The sequence below is a fragment of the Paramacrobiotus metropolitanus genome, unplaced genomic scaffold, assembly GCF_019649055.1.
Source record: "Paramacrobiotus metropolitanus isolate TYO unplaced genomic scaffold, Prichtersi_v1.0 Parri_scaffold0000002, whole genome shotgun sequence".
Lineage (NCBI taxonomy): Eukaryota > Metazoa > Tardigrada > Eutardigrada > Parachela > Macrobiotidae > Paramacrobiotus > Paramacrobiotus metropolitanus.
The window spans coordinates 1,632,772-1,657,803 of record NW_026570222.1 but is presented as its reverse complement, the minus strand read 5'-3'; the positions used below and the strand labels follow the sequence as shown (position 1 = coordinate 1,657,803).

General features: G+C 41.5%; 2 protein-coding genes across 2 annotated transcripts; one reads left to right on the top strand and one right to left on the bottom strand.

Moving 5' to 3' along the window:
* Positions 1–638: 638 nt before the first annotated feature.
* LOC129586259 (protein jagged-2-like) lies at positions 639–19,450 on the bottom strand. The gene is made up of 10 exons (XM_055479375.1): positions 19,020–19,450; positions 18,222–18,701; positions 8,382–8,436; positions 8,048–8,302; positions 7,568–7,622; positions 2,815–2,948; positions 2,450–2,701; positions 2,219–2,332; positions 1,978–2,124; positions 639–1,838 (listed from the first exon to the last, which is right to left on the bottom strand). Exons 1-10 carry the CDS (start codon positions 19,164–19,166, stop codon positions 1,246–1,248), a joined length of 2,232 nt encoding a protein of 743 aa, XP_055335350.1. The 5' UTR covers positions 19,167–19,450; the 3' UTR covers positions 639–1,245.
* A 4,057-nt stretch (positions 19,451–23,507) lies between these two features.
* On the top strand, positions 23,508–25,017 carry LOC129587657 (uncharacterized). Its single transcript, XM_055481491.1, has 4 exons — positions 23,508–24,014; positions 24,080–24,157; positions 24,246–24,316; positions 24,406–25,017. The coding sequence occupies exons 1-4, from the start codon at positions 23,909–23,911 to the stop codon at positions 24,550–24,552; spliced, it is 402 nt and encodes a 133-aa protein (XP_055337466.1). The 5' UTR covers positions 23,508–23,908; the 3' UTR covers positions 24,553–25,017.
* The last annotated feature ends 15 nt before the right edge of the window (positions 25,018–25,032 follow it).

Genomic DNA, 25,032 nt, shown 5'->3' with positions numbered 1-25,032 from the left:
CATTCAGCTACTTAGAAAACTGAATGTGTTATTCAGCTGAATGTGTCTTACACATTCAGCTGAATAACGATTACTATGTTTTGTTTTCTGATATTCGTGGTTCTTTTTCTATTTTTAATGTGTTAGAACCGTTCAAACCGTTCAGTAATCGTGATCAGTGGACATCTCCGGCTTGTGAAAATTAGTTTTACAGAACAGAAATTCGCTTTTTACATGTTATTATTAATATCAGCTGTTAGTTAACTGATAACTATTGCTCCTGCTATAATGTGTTATGATACCCGTACCGGCCATTAGATTAACTGGAGTCAGGAACACTGACCCTACGTACATGCAAAAGCAATCTGGAATAACTGCTGCACTTCGTGACCGATCGAGATGAATTCGAATTCATCGCAAAGAATATTCTTTGCTTCAGCAAAAAATTCATGGCCAGATACAGAATGACATGGTTTTCGGTACAAAATACAAATCACTTCGTAACCATTCCGTACGATACGGTTTTGTTTAACTGTTGACAACGACATTCTGTAAAGATAGACTTACAATAAAGTCGTAAAAGGATTGTTTAAAATGCACTATACATTAAACCCGGGCATCTGCAACACCACAAACACGGTAGTGTTTGTCGTCGAGGATACAATTTATTGAACATACGATTTTGTATCAGCAGTAACATACTGAAGTTAGGTTGTTAATGAAAATAAGTCTTAGAATAAAAAATCACAATGCAGCCTAGAATTACGAAGTGCGCAAAGTGAAAACAGTCACCGCGCAGTTCAACCATCGTTTCCGGAAACGTCGGAACAACAATCTACTGAGACCATTTAAAACGAAACAGGACAAACAACATTGCTTTAAAACGGCAAGAGAAAATTCTAGCTGCACAGAAGTATCAAACAATCCGGGTTAAAATCGTGAGAAATGCGAGAAATCCTATGAAATCACTTGCACAGAAACCGAACATTAAAACCAAACGAATAAATTTTAATTTACAAGGACCAACGTGATCTTGCTGCAGGGTAACGAATTTCACAAGCAACGTCCATTTCTCCAACAGTCAAACACCTTGCCGGCAACCGAGGTAAGTGGACTGATTTGAGTAAAAACAAGCAGGAAACAAGTGAAATAACTTTGGCGGGGAGGTACAAACATCGTAAACTCTACTTTGTGCACAGGAACCTCGTTTCTCCAATGGTACACACACACGGGACTGAGTAGATCCGGAAACGGAAATTCTTGTCATCAGACCACAGTGAAATCTTCCACAGGTACTTTACCGTCGCTCAGCGGTGCGGAAAAGTATTCCATGCCCACGGAACCATTGTTATCCTTATTCCTGGCCGCTCTTAGACTTTCCATAAAAGAATTTTTGGTATTCTTATTGCTCTGCATTTCTGGTCGATTATTATTGTGGTTATCGTAAGCGTAGACGGGATAACTCGTGGACGGATCACCGCAGATATATCGCGCAATGCCGGGATCCGGTGTTCTGGGGTACAACATGCCCGCTTTCAAATCATCACTCTTATTCGACATTTCATCTTCCATGGGAATTTTGGTTTCTTTGAGAACATTATTCAGAATTTTCAAGCGCACTTCGTTGTCCTGATTATTCCGTTGCGCTAAAAGGTCTGCCTGGTCTTTACTCAACAGGTCTTTGGTCACCTGACGATTGTTGGACGGAAGTGAGTATTTTTCCGAGATAAAAGCGCTATCGTCGTAACGACGACTGCGCTGACGGCGATGGTAGAATACCAGAGCGACGAGAACCAGAACCAGTATGACCAAAACCAGGATGACCGAAACGATCGCGGTCAACGCTATCGTGCTGTCCACTGCAATAACAAGCCATCATCAATGAACATTGTACGTGCATGAATCATCACACCGATATTCCAACGTATTCTTGTGCATACTTGTGCGACAGTTTTGCCATTACAGGATATACGAATTGTACGGTACTTCGATTCTTACCATGAGCTAATTTGGTAGGTAACTGCTCCACAGAGGCATCACTAATAGCATGAGGAACCAACGCCGATTGAGTCGTATTTTCTGGCAGCACCGGAACCGGCGTTGTAAAGACCATCGCCGTAGGAGTCACTAAAACTCTTTTGACTTCTGTAATTTTTAAGCATAATCTTTAAACCTCTGCGCAAAATAAGAGTAGATACACAACATATTTAATATATATAGGCTCCGTGCGGTTACGTACTATTCTGGCACTGCTCTCCCGAAAACCCATCCGGACAAATACATCGGTAATATCCAATTTCATTCTTACAGGTTGCCCCATTGGCACACGGGTTGCTAACGCACTCATCGTTATCTGTAAAACAATGCTTTAGTTCGGGGATTCACCAAAACAAAGTGTAAACGACCACATTAATAAAATTTAATTTTCTTCCGCGTATTAAGTTTATAAAATTAAAGTCTTAATACCTACCGACAGCGTCTTTGACCAATTCACAGAGATCTCCCACCCAACCAACATCGCATCGGCATTGTGCCGTTCCGTTGTTAGCGTAGCATTCTCCATGTCTGCACGGATTCTGAACGCAGGGTTCTGTCGTCTGGCTACAGTCCAGACCACCAAATCCTTCCGGACAGCGACATTCATACGCTTGTTTACCGTCATCAACATTGTAGCAGATCGCATGATTGAAGCATGGTTTGTGTTTGGCGCAGTAGTTCAAATCTACGGAAAAGCAAAGGCTGTGAAAACAAATCGACGCATACTAGCACAACAAAAATAACTTTTGCACAGCAAAATGTTTTAGCAATTCAAGTCTAGCAAGACTGATTTTGTACCGTGGTCACACATTGGGCCACCCCAGTCCTTGTCGCATACGCATTCTCCGGGCTTATCGGTGCAGGTTCCGTGTTTGCAGGCCGGATGCGGTACACACTGATCGCATTTTTCTCCTTTCCATCCATTCCGACACCTGCAGAATTAGTAAAAAAATGTAAGTAATCTTATGAGCAATACATGCATGCATACAATATATGTCATACGAATGTTAACGTTCCTTAACGATATCGACAAACGCTCGTACAACTGTGTCTGTATCTGTATGATGACCGTATCTGTATCAGATTCTGTATTGTAAATTGTATCTGCGGAAATGTAAGTACCCAGCAATACTGTCTTTAGGTTATATGTAGCTAAGGTCATAATTATTTTAGTTTGTTACAGAAACTTGCAATGAAACACCACTTTCCAAGTCAAGCGCGCACTTTCAGGTTGAAACATATCCCATTGTTTTTGCTATTCGTAATTTATTCTGCATGACGTCACCCCAAATTAAATAAGACACTATCAGTCCAATCATCACTCATCCTGGATATGATATGATCCCTATCATATCATTTAAATTCGGATTTCAACATATTTAAGCTAACGTATTGAAATAAATCAGGTTGTATCATCCGGCATGGAATTCGACTGCCTTTTGGTCGTGAAACCGCGCCATCAATCGGCAGATTTTATCATATGAAGAGTAAATTTTATCAGCAGAATCATTAAGCCACAGATACTGTATCGGTATCCACACTATGCTATTGTGGCACACTATATAACACAAATTGGTGTGGTGTAGTGGCCGACCATGTATCTGTATTCTGTTGGTCATGGAATGCGGATGCAGCCGATAAGACTCTGCATGAAGTTAAAAATGCGAAAAGTCAGATGGCTTTGTTCCTGGCATTAAGGCTTTGGTAACAAGTTTTGTAAGCTATTATACACGAGCAGTGAAGCTGAAAAACACACAAAGCGGCCCTATTAAATATTAAAAAGATAGCAGTATTGCAAAACATACAGCCAGTCTGTTTGTAATAACTTCGCCCGCGCCCATTTTCAGGGAGACGCGCCATTCGCCTCATGAGAAAATTGGAAGTCAGCTACTTGAACCACGGTGTATCTGTGCAATTCGAGCCCATGAACTTAATTTCATAACAAGCACAACGCTTTAGCATTGTGCGGTATACATTTCCCGATCGGAGCCAACTTACAAGTACTTAATCTGAAAGAAGATCATTGTGCACACGACAGGAGTATGAGAATATGCGACTGTGCTTCATGCTAACAGGTCAAATGATGGATCGTGTGGACATTTTCCTTCAAAGAATCACATCATTCAGCAGCGGGAGGCTTTTGACCACCACTATAATCCTTACTCTGTGTGTGCACCTTAAGGCTTCAGCGTAAAAAGTCTACACATCACAAGTCGCAACTGTGTGTGCTGCCACGCCGCACGGTTTCGACGCGAGCGACCGGCGCACGACATCCCGTTGATGCGAAAATGCGTGCAGCGCGAGCAACAGTTACTGGGATCCGCCCTTGATTTGTTCGGCGCACCAAGATTCTCGGCTAATCCTTTCAAAATGATTAAAGACAATACAATAAGTACGGCGTGCAAGCCAATCATTCTGTCTAGTATGCTATCTTCGCTTCTCCACCACACTTTCTCACGGGATCGCGCCACGCTAAATGACTACTACTGTTCATTAGCACTAATGTGCAGTCACACTCCTGATCTAAGTAGGTATAAATGAAATCCCAAAATCACTCGTCACACCGGTTTACAAAAAAATTTTCCTAAATTATTGGCACAAAATGCGATTTTTTGGAAGTAACAACGACATCCTGCGGATACGCATAAATGATAACGTATAACGTAATTAACTGCTGCACCCTTTCCGTCGATGTCGATGCAGCGAAATCAACAGGTGGAAGCTTTCATCAGCAGAAGCATCTCTTATTGCGTTCTCGGTTGGTTAAGCAGATCATTAACGGGACAGAAATCGAAGAGTGCCCGAAGTGTGGACTAGCACAGTGCAGCTTAAACAAAGGAGGCAACAGGTGTTTCCTTGATCATTTTATTGTTCGACTCCAAAAGAAAAGTGCGGGGAAAGACAGTAAGTCAATATCCCGTTTACTTTCAGACGTTCTTAGAAGTACGCTTCAGCCTCACATTTCCCACCAAAATTATATCTTTCCCAGGTAGCCAGCTAACCATCTGCTCGTTTTTGCCATGGTCTGCTACGACGCCACGTTACCGAATTAATTTTTCGCAGCTGAAATGTTCTAGCCAATATTTTGTTACACAACTGAACGGAGAGGTTCCACAACAACCTTTCACTAATCAAAGGTCATTAATTTTTAAATTCTATCTTGACAGGAGAAACATCTACGTACAAGCACATATCATAGTAATCATACATAATATCTCTTTTTGCAAAATAGCTTTGTCTGATCAGTGAAAGTTGCAAACCAAACGCATTTGATAAGATTTCGGGCACATCGGCGCAACCCGTTTTGTTCAAATGACTAAACTGCTTTTAGTGAAAATTATGAATGGGTATTTTGAAACTGGCACCTATCCCGCTGTTTCCTTTCACTATTTCCTTAACAATCCGCTTCACCCTGACATAATCCAGCAATCCGGCCAATCTCTAACACGTTTTGCTACAATTGATATAAAAGATTTATGTGGTGTTAATATCCATTTAGACCAAGCAGCAGCCGATATTAAAAGTTAATCGTTCAAAACAGTTCTGACTTGTGAGGGAAGAAAAGTGAGCAAATGATCTTAAAATATTAGCACAAAATACAAAACACGTTCTACATACAATATACTCATCTAATTTGAGGAAGGTATCATAGGCTATTATGTTTCATGGACAGGCGGAATATCCGCACAAAACCGGGAAATACTTACAATCATTGAGAAAATCCCTGTTACGAAATTTTTATTTCAAATATCGCTTGCGAACTAAAACTTAAAATTTAAAAAAAATCAAAATCAGCAGGAAAAAGACATAGTAGTACGATAATTTAAAACAAAGCAAATCTCCATCGAAGGTAAGCAAGGTTTAACTCGACCTTGATTCGATTCGGATCCAATCATGGTGGCAATATAAAAACCATATCAACGACCATGTGAACGCGCCCTGCTTCACTTGTTGGCATGCTGCTAAAGTGAACAAATTTCAGCATGACTGCTCCAATTTCGCAAATTTCAAACTAGCTATGCAGACAAGAACCACCGGATATCGCCAGAAGTACCGGCAAATAAAATTTCGATCACTGTGAGTTATTTGGAAAAAGCCGATGCCACAGTGAATGAAAGATACGCTTGAGACAATGGGAAATTACGGGTGGGAGCCGTCAGGGACACTGTATCGAGAGCACAGGAGGGGATACGATTCTCAGTGAGAACTCAAGCTAGCTCACTGAAGCGTCCCGCAGTGCGGCTTAGACCCATTAATGGCGTCATTTTTCAATGACCAAACGTGACTGACCAGCACCATAACAGTCTGCATTGCAAGGTATACTATATTGAGTGAAGCATATCACAAATTTACCGGCACACACCACAAACAATTCCCAACCCCGAAAAACTCCATTTCCCGAGAGTGTCTGCTCTGCAATACAAAGAATGGACGTAATGCGATAGGACTGGGCGAGTGTCTATACGATCCATTATGACTATTTAGCACGGAAGATGAATTGAGCTGAAATCCGAACCGTTATGATTATGGCTTGTTACGAAACCATTGTTGAATTCATCCACACTGAGCATAATACCCATAAAGGAAAGCGCTCACAATAAGCAGCCTGGATAGAGCGTATGTTGCCCTAATTGCACCCTGTTTTATTATTAAATAACCTGGACCGATTCTCATGATGCTTTCGGACGCAATACATTTAAAACGCACACTGTGCGCTCCAACGTTTACGTTTTAATTTCAAAGCAAAAATTATTATAATTTGAATTGTCAGGTGTGTCTTAAAAATCTCTGCACCTGCCCCTTGGTCAAGTCGACAAGATTTATGCGCATGCCGGATGGAGATTTAGCAACCATAACCGGACATACATTCGTTTCGCATGATTCCAAATTTCATCAACATCAACAGCTTTCTGCTGCACATTAATCTAGATCAGCTCGTTCAAGTTGTCAAAATCTGCCGATACGGGTATCACTTTGCGCGGCTCATCGCTGAACCTCATCGAGATCGCTCTCAAAGGAGTGCTTTTGCATTTCTAGTAGCCAAGGACACTGTGGATAAATCCCAGCGGGTGATTGGCATATGGATAGTCAACAGGAAGCAGTTGGCTAGCGATTAAAAATTCATGTGCTCAACCGTTATAAATCGTTTTAAAAACTGCTCGCAGTTTTTTGCAATGGTTGAAAAAACTGCAGTCATTAAAACAAATTACGGTAAACCGAGTTAGAAGAGCTCTGAAAAGGCCGACAACGGTTAAGTACGAGTCACTCACACTTTCCTTCTGCGTAACTAAAGCCCACAACATTTACGAAAGCAGTATTTAGAAATTAAAATTATGACCAACTACAGTAAACATACAGCTTCAAAACGGTCTAGCAAAAATTAATACTTAAAACTAAGGCTCCCCGAATATTCGCCAATAGCCAATATTTTCCACCTTTAAATATAAGTTGTAGCAAGGTAGTTGCAGCATGAGAAACACGTGCTGGGAGGTAGTACTTGTACAGCTTTCCAAATTCCTGCCTGAAATGGATCATAACTCATATTGCATACCTGCATTCGCCCGGCACAGAGCAAACCCCATTTTGGCATCCCGGCGCGCAGATGGCTAAACCGAAAAGAAGAGAGAAAAATGCCGCGTTGTATTTGCCGTGTCAAATAACCCATATAAGGCCGTAAAGTGTTTCCGGCTGGAAATGTGCGGCTCATAACGTTAACGTCACTGTCATGTCATTACATGTCCAATATGTCAGTGTCAGGGAAGGGAAGACGAGCCGTGGAGGCCAACTGGCCTGACCAAGGACCACTGTCTCTGTACGCTTCAGCGCCTCGCTGACCAAATGCCAAGCAGAGAAGCGCTCAAAAGCATCCAGCCCTCAATATGCTACGCACATATTGCGGAATTTTTACAACTTCCCTGCCACGCCAAACTATGCACTTTTATCTTTTAAGTGCAGATTCACCGAATGAACGCGCACATCCACCGGAAACACGTAACGGCCATTTCCTGCTGCGAAAGGAAAATAACTATACCTTTATCACAGTTCGATCCCGTCCATCCGTCCAGACAGACTTTTTCCGCGTCGGGTGAACAGAACCAATGACCAAAAAAATCGTTCCTCGCTTTGCAAAAAGTGTTACAGGTTTCGCTGCCGTAGAACTCATCACACACAATCCGCAGTCGATATCGAATTACAGCCTTTTTCCCGGAATGGACAAAAACTCTCCAGTCATCCCTTGGTCCAATTTCTTCCGACTGAACAGCTCTTTCCAACGATATATCGGAAGCTACGAAATAAAACATATTCAGGACAATAAAACATGGTTCACTGAGTCAGTGCGATACGGAAAAAATCGTAACACTTACAATCTGGAGACTCGTCTTGGGCATTCAGTAAATCCAGTATCAAAGTGTAACTTTTCTGCAGAAATAAGCACAAACGTTAATTTTGCTTTGGGCGGAAATACAGTATTTTTTTACAATAGGCAGGCTTTTAAAAGTGTATGGTTATGATTTTGGATCCCCCGTTTTGTATATGTGCTTATTTTTGGGACATTGATGTGTCCTGCGTAGGCTTAAACTGTTTTAGGTGCAAGTGACGGAGAGATCAGTACGATAGGAATAATTACCGTAATAATCTATCCTACCGACCTACTCAACGACAGAGTATGAGCTAATATCTCAATGTGGCATAGCTAAGTCTACGAATCTACGCGAAGCGAGAACTGCATCTCCGACGATAATTTTATTAGAAACTCCGAAACTGCCAAAACTCGTAGTGAGAGAACTCGTGATTAAAGTACTGCCACTCAGGGACTTGTATAGACACGGCGCATCCGTGTAGAAACAACCAAAAGTAAATCCGAACACAAAAGAGAAAGATCGAGAAAGTACAGCGAATAATAGAAAGTACGAGTAAAGCCGTCACTTTACGTACTACATCGCTACCGTATGCTATATCACGTCACCCCCGCAAACGGCTTTTGGGGAACCCAACACAAAAAGAACCGAAAAGAAAAGCAAAAACAGGGAATAAAAACTAAACAGAGATGTCTCACGCTCTCGACTGGGCATGACGGGCAAATCCATCCACCGTCCACGATTGACTGACTGATCCTCCTGAGCCTCCTCCACGGGTGACTGAATGAGATGGCAAGTGAGGAGAGGATCCTGGACGGTGGAGATTGAGCGCAGGCAGGATAGTGAGAAGGTTGGCACTTGGCAGCACGGCAGTCGGAGTGAAATGAACAGGAAAACGTCGGAATAAAATAAATGAAGATTTTTAGTGGCAAAATTAATTAAGTTAAGAGAAAATCGCCGATGAAAATTTGGCAAAAACATCCGCGATGAAAAATGAAAATAAAAGAAAACAGTTCAAAACACCACTTTGAATTTGCGAAACGCAAGTATACGCAAATAGTCAGTCAGCGTAACACCCGAAGGCGGTTACCAATGCGACTCTCGTAGCACACACAATCAGCGTTTGGCGGCATTCAGAAAGGATATCTTCGGGAATAAAATCCCAAGAAATTCACAGGCGAATTGTCTACCTCACTGGACTTCTCTTCATACACCATTTTCAGTTCCTGACCATCAACTTCGATAATTGCAGTTTTTAAATCCGCTAAAGTTTGATACACAAATTCAGGTTTTTCACAGTCATCTGCGTCGATGCATCGACCAGTCCCATTATACTCGTACTGAACCGATTTCGTAGTGCATGGGCTATTCCTCTCCAACTGTGTAAGAGGAATTTCAACTTTTTTATTCTGCAGTTCACTGCACACTTCAGCTATGCATTCAACATGGCGGATTTCCGCACAATCTGACACATTTTCAAAATTTTCAGAAACTTCAGCGCTATCACATTTCTTCATAACATTTTCAATAGTTTTCACCATATTGTACCAATAATACCGGGCGGTCAAATACTTTTGAACGGACACGCCGCGCGGTATTAATTCGTTTTTCGCACATCTTTTTCGCACTGAATCAATCAGTTCTTCTTGCCATTGTTTAGGCACAACAATTCTGTCAATTCCAGTTCCTGTGCGCTTACGACACAACAATCCATTTCTCACAATCATGTGATAAATTTCTTCGTTTTGAAATTTATTTTTCGCTTTTATGGGATTTCTGAACAAGTAATACCAGTGTTTGGTATCCTTGTACTTCCGCTGCTCAACTTTCCAAAAATTTTCATTTACAAAATTTTTGGCCATAGAGGCTACTTCAGTATTATCCGGCTTACCCCCGCAAACTTGACTGGCCACAGTCGTTTGCAACGCATCGGGCGGTAGCTTATTGGGCACTGATCGCCCCCGCAAACTTGAGTGCCGCCGCATTTCAGTTTTCACATTTTCAGTTAATTTTATATTACACTGCACAGTGCGAAATTCCAATGAACGTGCTTCCACATTTTTCAAATTATAACGTCTCAATACTTGAATCGGCGGTTCCTTTGACACTTCTTTCCATTTACCGTTAAATGTACAGTACTTAGCCGGATGCAACTCGTGACATTTAAAACAGATCGGCTGACCGATATTATTGTAGATTTCATAATTTTCATCGTATTCACAGTCGTCATCATTCAAATTACCATTTTCACACTCACTGTACACATATTCACAGTCATCTTCATACTCACAACAGTCATCATTTTCGTACATTTCTCGTTGCACTTTCAGTGCGTACAGCGTTTTCAGCTGTGCCATAACGTCTTCAACAGTCTTAGGTTTTGATATGACCAGCTTGCCATACCACTCCATTCGGGTTTTCTTCAGTCCCTGAACGAGAACTGAAACTTCGTTTTCTTCTTCTTTCGTATTTAGCGTATTGAACCAATTTAAATAACCATCCACATATGAGTTCACCGTGTCTTCCTCTGTGAAAACACGTGCATACATGATACATTGCTTGCCGTATTTCAGCCGGGTCACTCTCCGATGAGAAGTGATTAGAGCCCCCAAACAGTAGCAAATTTCTGTACGGCTACGTACGGTTTCCGCTTACGGCTCCTACTGTACGCTACGGTTACGGCAAAAATAACTGGATTGACCGTACGGTATACCGTATACGGCAGTACCGTATACGGCAAGCCCATTGTAAAAGCGTGTTTTTGGCTTACGGTTACGTACGGCACTTTCGTTACCGTACCAATTTTCACTACGGTTACGTACTGTTGCGCCGTACAGTATGCCGTATACGGCAGTACAGTATACTGTTTGGGGGCTCTAGAAGTGATTAATTAACAGTGCTTTCCAGTTAGTCCAGTCTTTATCTGGATTTAATTTTTTAACTTCGGCATACCACAAATACGCATCACCTTTCAGTGCGTACGACAACCCTTTTTCAATCAACTGTTTTTCAGTCCACTCATTCAAATCTTTACACCTTTCGCTATCAAGAATGAAGCGCTCAACTTTACCGCTTTCTTGTGCACCTTCGTATGTCTGCGGGTACTGAATTTTTTCAGACGCTTTAGGCATTCGCTGCATTTCATCCATTTTCAACATCAGCGCTAATTGGCGCTTCATCAATTCATCAGCTCGGGTTTTTTCTTCGCAACACTCATTTTCAATTCGTCCAGCTTTATTACGCAGTTTAACCAGTTCAGCAGTTAAAGCACTGTTTTCAATGGCCATATCTGTATTGCGGCCGCTTAATGCATGGCATATACGGTTCGCGTTGCTGTACTTCCTCTGAAGTGCAAGTGCGGCATACAGAGATGCCCAAGCAATTTCTTTCAGTTCATTCACGTTCATTTCTTCATCAATTCTGCCTCCCCAATTTTCAACTGCATTCTCAAATCTTCCCTGGTCAAGCGAGAAGTCAATTAGTTCGGACTGCAGCGGGTGCATGTCGTACCACAATTCTTCATCTTCTGCGATGCCGCCAAACTGTACGGCATTTGCGCCTTCCATTCTTTTGAATTTGTCAGTGTCCATTGCACTAACTTTCCGAGGAACTCTTTTGTTCTAACCCGGATGCTTTAGCTACGTCTTTTATCCGCAGTGACTGTTGCACTGGCTTTAAATTTTCATCCGGTAGGCTTTTGCTCTACGCGGAAACTTTAGCTACGCTTTAGTTTTCAGTGTTCGTTACACTGATCTTCCAGGTAGACTCTTGTTCTAACCCGGATACTACAGACTGAGATTTCGATCGTCGGTGTTCTCTCACCGCTCACAGCGCTCGCAACTGCTTTGGCTGTATGGCTACGCTACGATATGGTGCACCTGTATGCTCTCGCTTTTCGCTCTCGCATACAAAACTATAGCTCAAGATTTGTGTCGACACTTTGAATGCTCAGGCACTGCTCTGGCAAACAAAATACTTTAGCTCAAGGAAACTGCTTTCGACACTCTGTCTACTCACAGCCGATTACGTAATCGCTACGCTTCAGATTTTTTGGAAACTCGTGCTCTGGCCAGTAGCTACGAGTACCTGCTTCAGATTCAGTTCATCAATTCAACATTTCGTCATTTCATCAATTCATCTTCATTTCATTTTCACTTCAGTGCTCATGGGTCGATCTACAGGTTATCCCTGCATCGCCCTGCTGGCAGGTCAAACTGCTCAGCGTCCAGACAGGGCAGAGCCCCCGGACATTTACAAGTTTTCGTCGTGGGTCGCAGGCACGGATCAGCAGGGTTTCCCCTTACTAACGCGTCGCCAGTACCCGGACTACTAACGTTTTAGGCGTCCAGACGGCAGACCAGCTGCCCGGACATCCGTCCAGTCAGTACAGTTGTACCCGGACTGAGCACTCTCTAGAAGCTGACATTCACCATTTCAATCACAATTTCAGTCACAGTTTACTTAGCTGGCCATCGGTTAGGTTCGAACATCGGTGGGCGCCATGACGGAGAGATCAGTACGATAGGAATAATTACCGTAATAATCTATCCTACCGACCTACTCAACGACAGAGTATGAGCTAATATCTCAATGTGGCATAGCTAAGTCTACGAATCTACGCGAAGCGAGAACTGCATCTCCGACGATAATTTTATTAGAAACTCCGAAACTGCCAAAACTCGTAGTGAGAGAACTCGTGATTAAAGTACTGCCACTCAGGGACTTGTATAGACACGGCGCATCCGTGTAGAAACAACCAAAAGTAAATCCGAACACAAAAGAGAAAGATCGAGAAAGTACAGCGAATAATAGAAAGTACGAGTAAAGCCGTCACTTTACGTACTACATCGCTACCGTATGCTATATCACGTCACAAGCACAAAGGTCTTAAGTTACTATTTTAGGCGCAAGCACGCAACCTGACGAAACTTATGCGAGACAGGATGCAATTATTATAAAACTTCAAATTTCTTCATTCTAATGTCAATTTCTCTCTAATTTCGATCGCTATTGGTTGGAGCAGTTTAACATCTGAATGTTCGAAAGTTTTCAAACAGCACGAACAGCTGCCTATTTCCGAAAGAGATATTAAGCTGGAATGTATGAGTTTTCATTTTATGTTGCACGAACAAAACCTGTGCATAGTTCCTGAAAAGTGTGATAAGTTATGCCTCACATTCGCAACTGGCACGCAAACCCGGTGGATAAACGAATATCTATTATGGCTGTTGGAAGGCGCAAGCACCTATTGTCCTTGATTGGCAATCGAGCGATTCAAGGCGCACTCGTATCACAAGGAGATCATGCACAAGAAAGGGCCCGTAGGAAACACGCTTTACGGGCAATTTATGCGTTCTTACGCCTGCTCAATCAGGGCCCGTACGTCTCTCCTATATCTGTGCAGTGTGCAGCTATTATATATCCTTCAGACTAGAGCGAATGCGGAAAGTTACAAGCCGCGATACATCTCAATGCATCAGAATTGTTACTTTTGTACAAGCCGTGCAAAGAGCAACAGTTTGCACACGTTGGCCGCAGACTGGACAGTGGACACGACCACATCATACATTTCACTATGCAGCTCTCGAACAGGCATTTCAATTAATAACGATCTTTCATATCAACACTCAACCAGCTGCTACATGTCAAATTTTCAAATACATTTCCGTAGGAATGTTATTGAAATGAGCTAACACATACAACATATATTCTGGATGAATCACGTCGCCGTATGGAGATTTTCGACAATCAGTTCTTTTATCAGCGACGCCAAGACCGGGTCATGGATCAGCAGCATGCATAACACCAGCAGACTTTGTTGACCTTACATGCGCTGCTTGACAAAACAGTGAAGAGGCTGGGCATGGCCCCGGAGTTCACTTTATACTACGTTTGCAACAGCACGAAGGGCCCCTTCATTTTGACAGCCATGAATGTTCAATCAAAACCGTCACTTCACCGTCAAGTTTTCACAAATAAAATGCTCATTATCGCGATTATATCGAATGAGAACTAGTACGTTTACAATCACATAAAAGGAAGTGGGAGCACCGACAAATTATTATCAGAGCCATTCTTACTGTCCGCACAGACATTAATCACTCGCACAACTTAGCGCTAGTCCTTGAGCAAATTAACTAATGATGTTAATCAGTAATTAAGAGCAGATTTCATTACACTTTCGGAACAAACCACAACTTCTCCTACGGGATTCATTGCTGCTGGTCATGAGAAAGGAACGCAGTAGTCGCAGATCAAATTGCAAACTCTTTCTCATTGTGCCGAAACTTAGTATTTGTGTGGACATTTGCAGTACGTACAATATTCTTGAATTCAGTGTAAGGTTATGCTACGTACTATTATATCCATCTTCGGCCAAACACAGTTCTGAAATTGTTGTTGCTGAGAATGCCTGCATACAGCTACCTTGAAGTCAATATATACCAGACAGAAGAACAGCAGCGATAGATGTTGTCCACCGCATGGTCAATCAATAATTTTTATTTAAAGGCTGCAGACCGCTAATTATTTACATGTGGATACACGCTTATGATCTCGATAACACACTCTGCAGGACACATTATCCTATGAATATTGCTGGTCAGAAACTTCAGCCAACGTGTGTGATGTCCATTCTATTTGGTTTCGTATAGCAAACGACTATGTACGGAATATCATTTCACTCACTTGCAAAATTTCTAGAGGCTCTAGCCATTTCTAAATGTGTTTAAGAATCTGCAACCGCCGTGAATTAAAGCCGATATTAATCATTTTTACCATACAATAATCTGTTCGTGGAAGGTAATATGCACGAGCAGTTAAGATGATTACCAACGGAGAGCAGCCATTATAAATCCCACACAGCTGCCCTAAATAAAATATCCACAATGGCATACTGCATGCATTTGCATCTACCGATCTACGTTTATTGTTAACAATAAACTCTCGGGTTTATTTAAGCATAGATCCTGGAGAACCGTTGGTGACCTTATGCACCGTTCCCATTGACAAAGTTCGAGTGCGGTCTAGCACCAGCGTCTAGGATAGTAAATCTTTGCATTATTCTGGCTAATGTCCGCTTTACTAGTACAGACTGCATTCAGTTCAACAATATTTTTAATTAAAAGCGAAAGTGGCAGCAGTAATCGACCTAAAACGTATTCTTCGTACAAGAGCGAAGGTTACCACTGACCACTGTGCTGATCAGTTATAACTGCCAAGTCCCACGAGTTCCGCCATAATGGATATTATACATTAATAAGGCAACAACAAACAACTGACATCGAATGTCCTGTAAAGAATTCCGAAATATTCAGATTTCAGAAAATGAATGAATGTACGTCGGACCCCCAGACGGTAATAAACACCACTGCTCTGGGATCAAAATTTAATGGAATATTTGGAGTACAAAGAAAGCTGCTCGACGAACACCTGACATGCAGACTGTTCTTATCTTAATAACATCTTATCAATATTCCGTTCAACAAGCCTTCGTACGATACAGCAGCATGTGAAAACATAGAGCAAACATTTTAGCAAATATTGATATTCTATGGAGTATGGAGTGACTATATCATTTCACGTGCAAACCGACAAACCATTAGAGACGCGTAATATACCGTGAAAACGCGTTCCGGTATTACTTAAGAATTAAATTTTGCGTATACAGTTAAATAAAGCTTAATACCGAAATAAGTCGTATGCACGAAAATTTATTAACAGCACATTTTAATAAAGGTATAACAATGCGGCTGGAAAAACTTTCGAGAAGGCGTTGCCGCTAAGTGCAGAATCTTGATAATGGTCGCGTGTACACTTTCCCACGTATAACAATAACACTGTGCAAAAAAGTGGTTCCGACAGGCTCATTACTCGTACCAGGACAAATAATTTCCTACCATGAATAAACGGCTACAGAAAAAAGAAAGCTAAAGCTAGTCTCTCTCTTGACCAAATGACCGCGTAAATTAGCTGATTCTTAAGAATGCAAGTTTAAGTTTAGATTTTACACACATCAACGGCTTGAGTTCATAATACCGTCTTGACAACAAATATCCATAGCCGAATCTAACAGTCGTGTCGCACGCGGCTTACGAACGCGCATAAATATATATCAAGTTGTCGGCGACTAATATTTTCGTGTGAACTGATCAAAGTCAAGATGATCAACATAATTAACCTCGTAATTGGCTGTACGTGAAGGCTTGCGCTTTTTTTAAAAACAACCAAAAATTTGACCATAAACCGGAACTGTTGCAACAAACAACGTGAAAGCATCAGTGATTATGTTCTGCTTTATTATCAACTTACAAGTTTACAACAAAACATTTTCAGATATTTATTTTTATATGTACAGGCCATTCAGCTTCAGACCAAGCAAAGGATCATCTATTTTAAAACTAACAAGGAGAAACCATAATACGTATATGTCGTGTATGAACGGCTGGCACACACGCGCATCACTCTCTTAAATCAGCAGTGTAACATTATTTGAGCATGTGTAACAAGCAGTATCCAGCAAGTACAAATTGCTAATATTTTCGCAGAAGTCCTAAAAGCCGACTAGGCATGCAGACAGTCTAATGTACTGGCCGACCGCAAGTGGCAGAGACTTGTCGAAAAGCAGATTTCGCACCATTAACAAAACTTCCCATAATCACCCAACATAATAACAAAATGTCAGACGAACCCAATATTTCCCTGCAGATGACAGGACGTTTGACATAAGTCTTTGGCAATTAAAAACATTATTGGCCAACATAAACAGAACAGACCGCCAAATACAGTACGCCACAAGGATGCAGCGCACATTACTAACCCATCATGCGAAGTAAAAACGCAATGTCTAAAAATATTTGGAACGTAATGCCTAAAACAAAACCTTCCAGCATAGAAATCTGCTAAATTATACAGCTTCGAGCTGCAAAAATAACCTGCAATTCAGTAGCAGATTTCGAAAGCAACTGTGACTTAGTATTATGAAGAATAACCATAAAAAGGGAACCCCCCAGATAAATTGATGATATAAATCCTAACAAAAAAGATTAAGGTTATTCTTTCATCTTTAAAACATTCATCGTTAGATAAAATATTAGAAAAGCGAAGGAGCAAGTTCAAAACAGGAAGTGTGCACGGTGCACACTATGGAATTAAAATTCAGGGATTTCCTTTCTGACCGGTGAGGATCTACCCTAGCTGACCGCCAAAATGATTGTGTTGGTGGGCTTTTGCCGGCAAGACGCATATACAGATAGCAATAGGACTACATGCACATTGCACACGAAGTTACGAGTCCAGACAACATTGCGATTAGGCGTGTTCTATAAAAGTCATATTTTTGCAAACCTTATTGAGATACAAACTGGTAGAATTATCCCTGCAGTGCAAATTTTCAAAAGTACTACTGGCTTTATGTAGGCAGTAAACGTACTTCATCTGAATTAAATGTAATGAAAAACGCAGATTCGAAATCTAAACAATCCGAAGGGTTTCCATATAATCATCGCTTCATAATGCGACTTCAAAGGATCGACGAGTTGAAACACTAGCTTGAATAGCAATGTAAGCAGTTTGCTTGAATGGGGAAAGATTTTCTATGGGATTGTTGTCATAAAAATGGTGTTTGTTAACGCGAATTGGTAGTGCATCTGCAGACGGGTTTAATGCTTTGTAAAACCTATGTACCTAAAAATTATCGCCTCTCAATAGAGCATAAAATATTGACATTTTCCCAAATCGGTGTTGCTCCCTGAATACGCAACAGCCAGCCCAGGATGCACAAAAGCAAATAGAGCAAATGCCTATTGAGAATATGCACAGTTACAGTTTTACAGCCTCCGCACGTACCTTCCATGCAAAATCGAAGGGCAGATTGATGGCAACGAATGAGTTGTTGTTGAGAAAAGTGACAGGTGAGGGCGGCGCCCAACTGGCTAATGATCCCACATGGGCATTACTGGGACTGATGTAAGGCAAGGTGAGCAGTGGACTAAATCCCTGTCCGTATGTACAGTCATCATCCAGCGATACTGACTGCTGATATTGCTTAAAACACAGCCGAAAATAAGGCCGACAGATGCCAAAACATGATGATGATGCCGCCTGATCGTGACTAGAGTTCTGAGTAGATCCGCCGCCACTGGGAACCGCTGGTTTCCCTGCAACAGGAAGTGCCGCGGCGTCCTGGCCCGGCGCTGACCGCTGTGCGGCTGTCTGACTCTGGCCAGTCGCACTTCCTCGTGTACAGCATACACTGCCGGTCGGATCACTGTGGATGTTTTTCACCGATAGGATTTCCAGCTGTACTTGTCCTGACGCCTCCGCTACCTACGCACATCGGAAGGAATTTTAATGACTACTGACCCAGAAAATATGATTTTTTTACGTAGTCCCATGCTGTTTACATCACACATGGCTGATCATGAGACATAGCGTTAAAAATACTATTCACATATCCAACAGATAAAAACAAATTAAAATCATTATGTTGAAAAGTATAAACGGACATACATGAGTCACAACTTAAATTTAATTTTTGCTGAAAATAATTAAACATAAAAAATACTTGCTGTACTATGATTAAATTGTTACTGCAACAGAACAGTTTAAAACAATACGAAGCTTTTCTCCATCGTGAGACCGCACCTTGATGGAGCATGCCAGAAAGAGAAGTAGAATCCCGGATAGCGATAACTTATAAATTGGCGTACACAAGGCATCGAAGATAACAGGCAAAAAGTTCCGATGCTGAAAAAACGAATCTCGCATGGCGAATACAAATCTACACCACATGTCCGTTAAATAATTCCAGACAAAATTTCAACTTTTCAATTCGCATGCTGAGATAAAAGAAAGCGAAAAGCTTCCGTTCCAGAATCGGTATGGATAACGTGGGCAGTAACATGCAATTAACGATAAAACCGGTAAATGAATGGTATCGTATGGGAAATGTGAAATTAGGTATTAATAATCTCGCAAAATGTGTGCTCTGGACAAGCAGACTGGCTTCGGGCGAATCTCACGAACACTACTCGCGCTAGACGAAAAGAAGCTGGCCAGTTTGCATATCTAATACACAGATCAGAATGATGCGGTTTCTAGCGTCCCGGCTCCGGCAAAAGGCTGTATGTACTTGTAGTTACTGAATGAATGATTCATACACCGATTCGGCGACGACCAATGAGAGCGCGGCTTAAATAAATTATATCGATAGTGTGAGATCGCCCACTGGGCTGACTGGACCGCGCTACCTACAAAATGCATTTACGGCCGTACTCAGGCCAGATAGGGAAATAACAAATTGGCGCTTCTTTACTTTTATTGCCTGTTCAGTGCGCAGAATGCCGTGGGATCCTCGGCTTATCTAATAGTATTAGCCGGTGTAAGGGGCAGGGGAGAGATTCCACTTTCATAAAGACAAAACAAGAGAGCAGTGGTCAAGTAAAGTCTATTGTTCTCGATTACATTCCGCAAACAAGGCGAATTCATTGATAGTGCTTCCGAATCTAATAGCTCGGCAAACATGACAGTCTTTTTTATTTATTTTCTTAGCGTAATTAAATGCCGTTTTATTGCGGCGCGCAAATGGTTTTGGGAATCTCTGAGCATTCCTTCCCAGCGTGCACAAAACGTTGAATGCTTGACTTTCAATTAGGGGTAGCAATTCCGAGTTAAAGGTCACGAACAGTGAAATGGTAATAATTAAGAGTACAAAGTAATAGTATGGAATTTTAATTTTACTGACTTATTGCGGAAAACTTTCTAATTAGCTATATAGCACTGTTCCAGATCTCGGAAATATGGATTATGCCAAGAGACAAAAATAATAAGAGTGAAGGTATATTAACTATATTTGTACAAGATGCACTTATATCACTATCCCATTCCAATTATTTTAGTATTTCATAGCACCATAAGTAATAATAATGCCGTTTTCTATGCAAAGCATGTTTGTCGCACTGTGCTTTTGTTAATACCAGATTACTCATAACGGTAGTGTATAGACCTATTAGCTTATTCCGTTGGCTTGGCTTTGTATAGATTATTCGTAGATTTCCAGTGATTTAACTATCATAAATTACTGACAGGTGGGCTGGGTAGTTGCGATCGATAAGGGTTTTGTCGGTCATAATGCCCAGTTATATTGCACAAAAAGCCGAAAAGATACCAAATGCATTCTCTCCCGGCACTCGCACACAAATCTGGAAAATGCCACGTATGGCGCACACATAATGGCCTATCCATATTTCACCAACGCCGTCCGTTATTACTTCTAGGTGCTTTATTAGATTACTGGAGCGCAGCCCTGCCGAGTTGTGCTGGCTGTTGCCTTATTACGCGTACATGTTGGTGATTCAGGACTGTACCATTTGATCATCCGCATAAAGCAATACATTGCGGCATTGTACCGTGACTGTAAAGAGGGAGGAAAGCGAAATATTGTCCTGAATCATACCTGCACTCGATATTTAATGAAACGAACAAACAGGCCGCTTGGATTACCGGTAGACGGGGCAACGTCGGCACGCTATGCTATACAGTTTAGGGTCGTAGTTCATTTTTGCATTGTGCGTATGCAATATGCCATCTATGGAACTGTAGGGAGGAAGGTCACAAGTCCAGAGTCCTTTTTCCTGTAGACTGCCAGTTATTAAATAATTCATTCATTCGAACAGAGTAGAATCATGTTTGTAGTCCTAATTTCTCTGACGGGTTTAGTTTCCAGCGTGCAGTCCATGGCTTGTCAACATGTTAACGCCTGCCAGAGCTAACCCGCCGTGGCGCTTCCTGCTGCACATATCTATATACGTACCGTAACATGCATTCGTACCTATGCACTATTATGCAGCTTTAAACATTTGCCGGGTGGTAGGTCACTACATCCCAATGGTTACGTGTCAGGTAAAATTCAATAAATCCTGGACCAATTATTGACAAGAAACATACAATCGGAACTCAAGTGCCCATATTGTGCACTCGTGTGAGCGCCTAAAGGAGATCACACCGTGTTTGCCTTTGCGATCCACCTTCTGCGAGGCACTTGAGAAAATAAATCAATGCGACCTGTATGATTCCTGATTCGCGTACCCACCCGTGCCCTATTTTAACGCTCAATATCATTAATACGGTGCTACAGTATATGGTTGTATAATTTCTAGCTTGTTATTACGGACTATACAGTACAGTGGAAGATATGGTCTGTTTCTTTAATTAAAACTTTTCATATTTTAAGCGTATCCAGTGGTCGACAATTACAGTATACATGCACAGCACTGCCTACCCAATAAACTTTCAAATTCAAATGTTAAAGTTCTTGCGCATATGGAAAGTCTGCTCAAGCAGCCCAAATAATTTAACTAGAATTTTGATTTGAATCCCTTCCAAGGATTCTACATTGCAGGACAGGCGGGCTGCTTATTGTTAGTGCTTACCATAATTATACAACATGGTGCAAAAATCGTTGACGAAAGGTCGTCCTTGCACTTATAAGGAACAATTATAACTTGCTTGTTTCGGTCACTGTCAAACTGCACAACGGATTTTATTATGTTTACTTTACTGTAATCGCACATCGATTAAAGTTGCCGCTTGATTCAGACACTATGCTGGCTATCAAAGATACATATGAATTTGCCAAAGAAAATAGGCTCTTTGATTTGTTACGTGTTTGTTTAAGAAGCGCTTCGAAAAGTCGTTTTGCTTTTCGGTGTGTAATGATTTATGACTGCGAGTAAGTGGCTTACGAAGCTGAATGCATCGATAATGGTTTACCGTGCGACGCCTACGGAACTATTAAACGGTTTAATTTAAACAGATCATGTTGTAAGCATTTGTGGTAAACAACTGATACTGTACATGGCCCGATAGCAAAATAAATTTTATCCATTTCTACGGCTAAACGGTATTCTAAAACTGAGGCACACGTAAGCCTCCATCTTGACGGAAAAAAATAACAGACTTTTATACCGATGATATCAAATAAAAATTGAATTTAAGTAGATAACTAAACGGATTCAGCATGCAAGTACCGATAGCGGCAGTAGAAGCCAGATATTGCAATAATACTAAGACAAAATATTATGACATAGACAATTAATAGACATATAGGACACACATATATATATATATATATATATATATATTGTCTTTTTTGTCACGAGAAACCGGAAGTTCGGAACCTCCTTGTTCCAAAAATGAATGCTTTAATACACTCGTACCCTCGTTACGCGACATACGTCAGGTATATGGAGTCGGAGCTACGGACTACTGGCACTGGGCCGGGGTGGCGTCAGCAGACATAATATGATAATTACCGCATAAACTTCAAAAACTATAAAACAGATTTAGAAACATTGCACTGATTGCAGACCTTACAAACTTTAGGAATTTCTTAACAGCTTCACTTTCACAAGGTCGGCTACAGATAGTAGGACGTGCAACCTTGGGCCAGAGGAACATGGCGCCATCAAAAGACGGCGCTCCCCATCCTCCGCCCTCGAGCCCAATGAAAAGATCAATATGCCCCCGATTTTTACTCCAGCCGGACAAAAAAGGGGCAATGCAGGATCAGAAATCTGTTGGAAGCGAGTATCTGTAGGCGCCTAGGCGGATATTTTTTCAGTTTTTTGTCTCCACTCATCAATTGATGATTCTCGCCGGGATGGTACCCTGTGGCGGTTGGCAGCCGTGCGCCTAAGGTGTGCCGGGAAGTCATCGTAGGCCCATAACAACTAGTGCTGAGCCCGGCACTTTTTAAATACCGCGCGTTTGCAAACTATGCTATTTGGTAATTGGGCAGATACATGAAAATTCACAAAAAACCATCCTTTGCAAACGAGCAAAAAACGTGTGATAAAAATGCTTACAGTATTCTTAAATCAAGCGCTAGTGCTATGGCCACGGTATTGCACCACCGCCCATATGACAGCACTCGAACAGAAACAGAGCGAATGCATAATTCTCCTGTTGGCGCACTGTAATATCCCTGTTTGTTAGTGACGTCAAAATGACACACTGCCAGTCTGCAGTCTCGGCGAGAATCACGAATCTCCATCATTCTGGGCAGTTTCAGCCGCCCTCGGGCATCCGCTTCCTTCCTTACAGTTACTTCGCGTGCTGTCAAGTTTTAAAAATTTTTATCGAAAACGATCGCGATGTTTCGGCGGATACTGAATCTCTTTAAAGATCGTTAGATTCGGTTAGAAGCACAATAATATATCAGTATTCCAATACAAAATTGTAACTTTCGTAAGCGCACTTTTTTTTATGTGTGTTTCTTGCTGATCTGTTGGTTAGATCGTATAACGTTTTATCAGAGTCCCCTGGTAATATTAGTAGTGGATTGCTTGGGTGAAGCAGAATCAGTGGGTTGCCACGGACCGGTTAAAAGTTGTTAAAAGTTGGAATACTGGAACGATGCGACCAGATTCGCTAGTTCTGGCAGCTGTTGTACGCTCCTCAGAAGATGTGCGGTGAAAGATATCACAAAGCCCCGCCGATACAGTTCCTACCTGATTGCAAATCGTGCTGTCAGAATGGCGATACAAGTGGATCCCATCACTCGGAGACTCACCCAAATCGCATTTGTGCTTGGACTGGTTACCGTCGGTTTTGGGCAAGTTGCAAAACGTCGCGTTAAAAGTATGCTGTCTTCAGCCTAGTCATTTTACATTCACCTTTTAACTTAGGTCTGGAAAATTTTGCAGAGCGGTATGAGCATATCGATGCATACGAAGAAGCCGTTGATTATTTCACAAACAACAAACATATAAAAAATTTTCTGGGTAAGTCTCCGGTTCCTCAGATAATCGCATGTTGGATCGATTATAAAAGCCAATTGCAAAGCTAACTTCAAAAGAAGTGAATTATTAGGTGAGCCCATAAGAATTCGGGGAGTCGACGTGCATGATGGGTTTACAATGGAAGATAAGAACTGGTTCAAGGTACGCAGAGAATACCGGTGAACTCATTTTTTTCACACCCTTTTGTTGAATTGTTGTGTGTGATTTAATTTTGTGTTTGTGGTAAATAGTTCGCTGTAAAAGCTACTGGACCGAAATCAAGTGCCAGAATGTATATGGAGGCCAGTAGAGTCCCCGATGTTTTCCGTGATCATGCTCATCTGACCAGTTTGGAAGTGGAATTAGAAAATCCACGAGGCCGATTGAAAATTGTTTGAAAAGGTTTTCGTCTTCTGTTCTTTATCATATCTGTGTTGTACATAAGTGCTGTTTTTGATTTCCCGAAATTTCAAGTCATTGATGTGGCTGTGAGTTTGTGATATACGATGCTGGTGGTTTGCAAATTTTTGCCAAAAGATTGCCCGGCAAAAATAGATGATGTCTGATTTTTAGTAACTTAATGTTACAACTGTTTTTAGTAACTTAATGTTTTCACTCACGCAGCACTCAGCTTACCATGTTGATGGCGGAGCTTTTTCTTGTATGTAATCTAAAAACTATAGAGTTTCTTGCTATTTTTTTTAATTGTTAATGCGTCGCGCCAGTTCATGGACTTATTTATTTTTCGAATGCCATAATTTCATGGCAAACACTGAGCCCGGTGATACCCGTGCATATTGCAATTCTTATTCGGCATTAGCGTTTTGTGGTGATTAATGTCCGTAATGAAATCATAAAACTGAGTGTTTTAATAAAAT

Bases quoted from the DNA above. Each gene is read 5' to 3' on its own strand.
- LOC129586259 (XM_055479375.1), bottom strand. From the start codon at position 19,166: ATGTGGTGTAGATTTGTATTCGCCATGCGAGATTCGTTTTTTCAGCAT. The intron at 8,437-18,221 runs GTACGTGCGGAG...TTATTTCTGCAG, and splicing joins CCTTCGATTTTGCATGGAAG to AAAAGTTACACTTTGATACT. The intron at 2,949-7,567 runs GTATGCAATATG...CTAATTCTGCAG, and splicing joins TCTGTGCCGGGCGAATGCAG to GTGTCGGAATGGATGGAAAG.
- LOC129587657 (XM_055481491.1), top strand. From the start codon at position 23,909: ATGGCGATACAAGTGGATCCCATCACTCGGAGACTCACCCAAATCGCA. The intron at 24,015-24,079 runs GTATGCTGTCTT...AAAATTTTGCAG, and splicing joins TGCAAAACGTCGCGTTAAAA to AGCGGTATGAGCATATCGAT. The intron at 24,158-24,245 runs GTAAGTCTCCGG...GTGAATTATTAG, and splicing joins ACATATAAAAAATTTTCTGG to GTGAGCCCATAAGAATTCGG.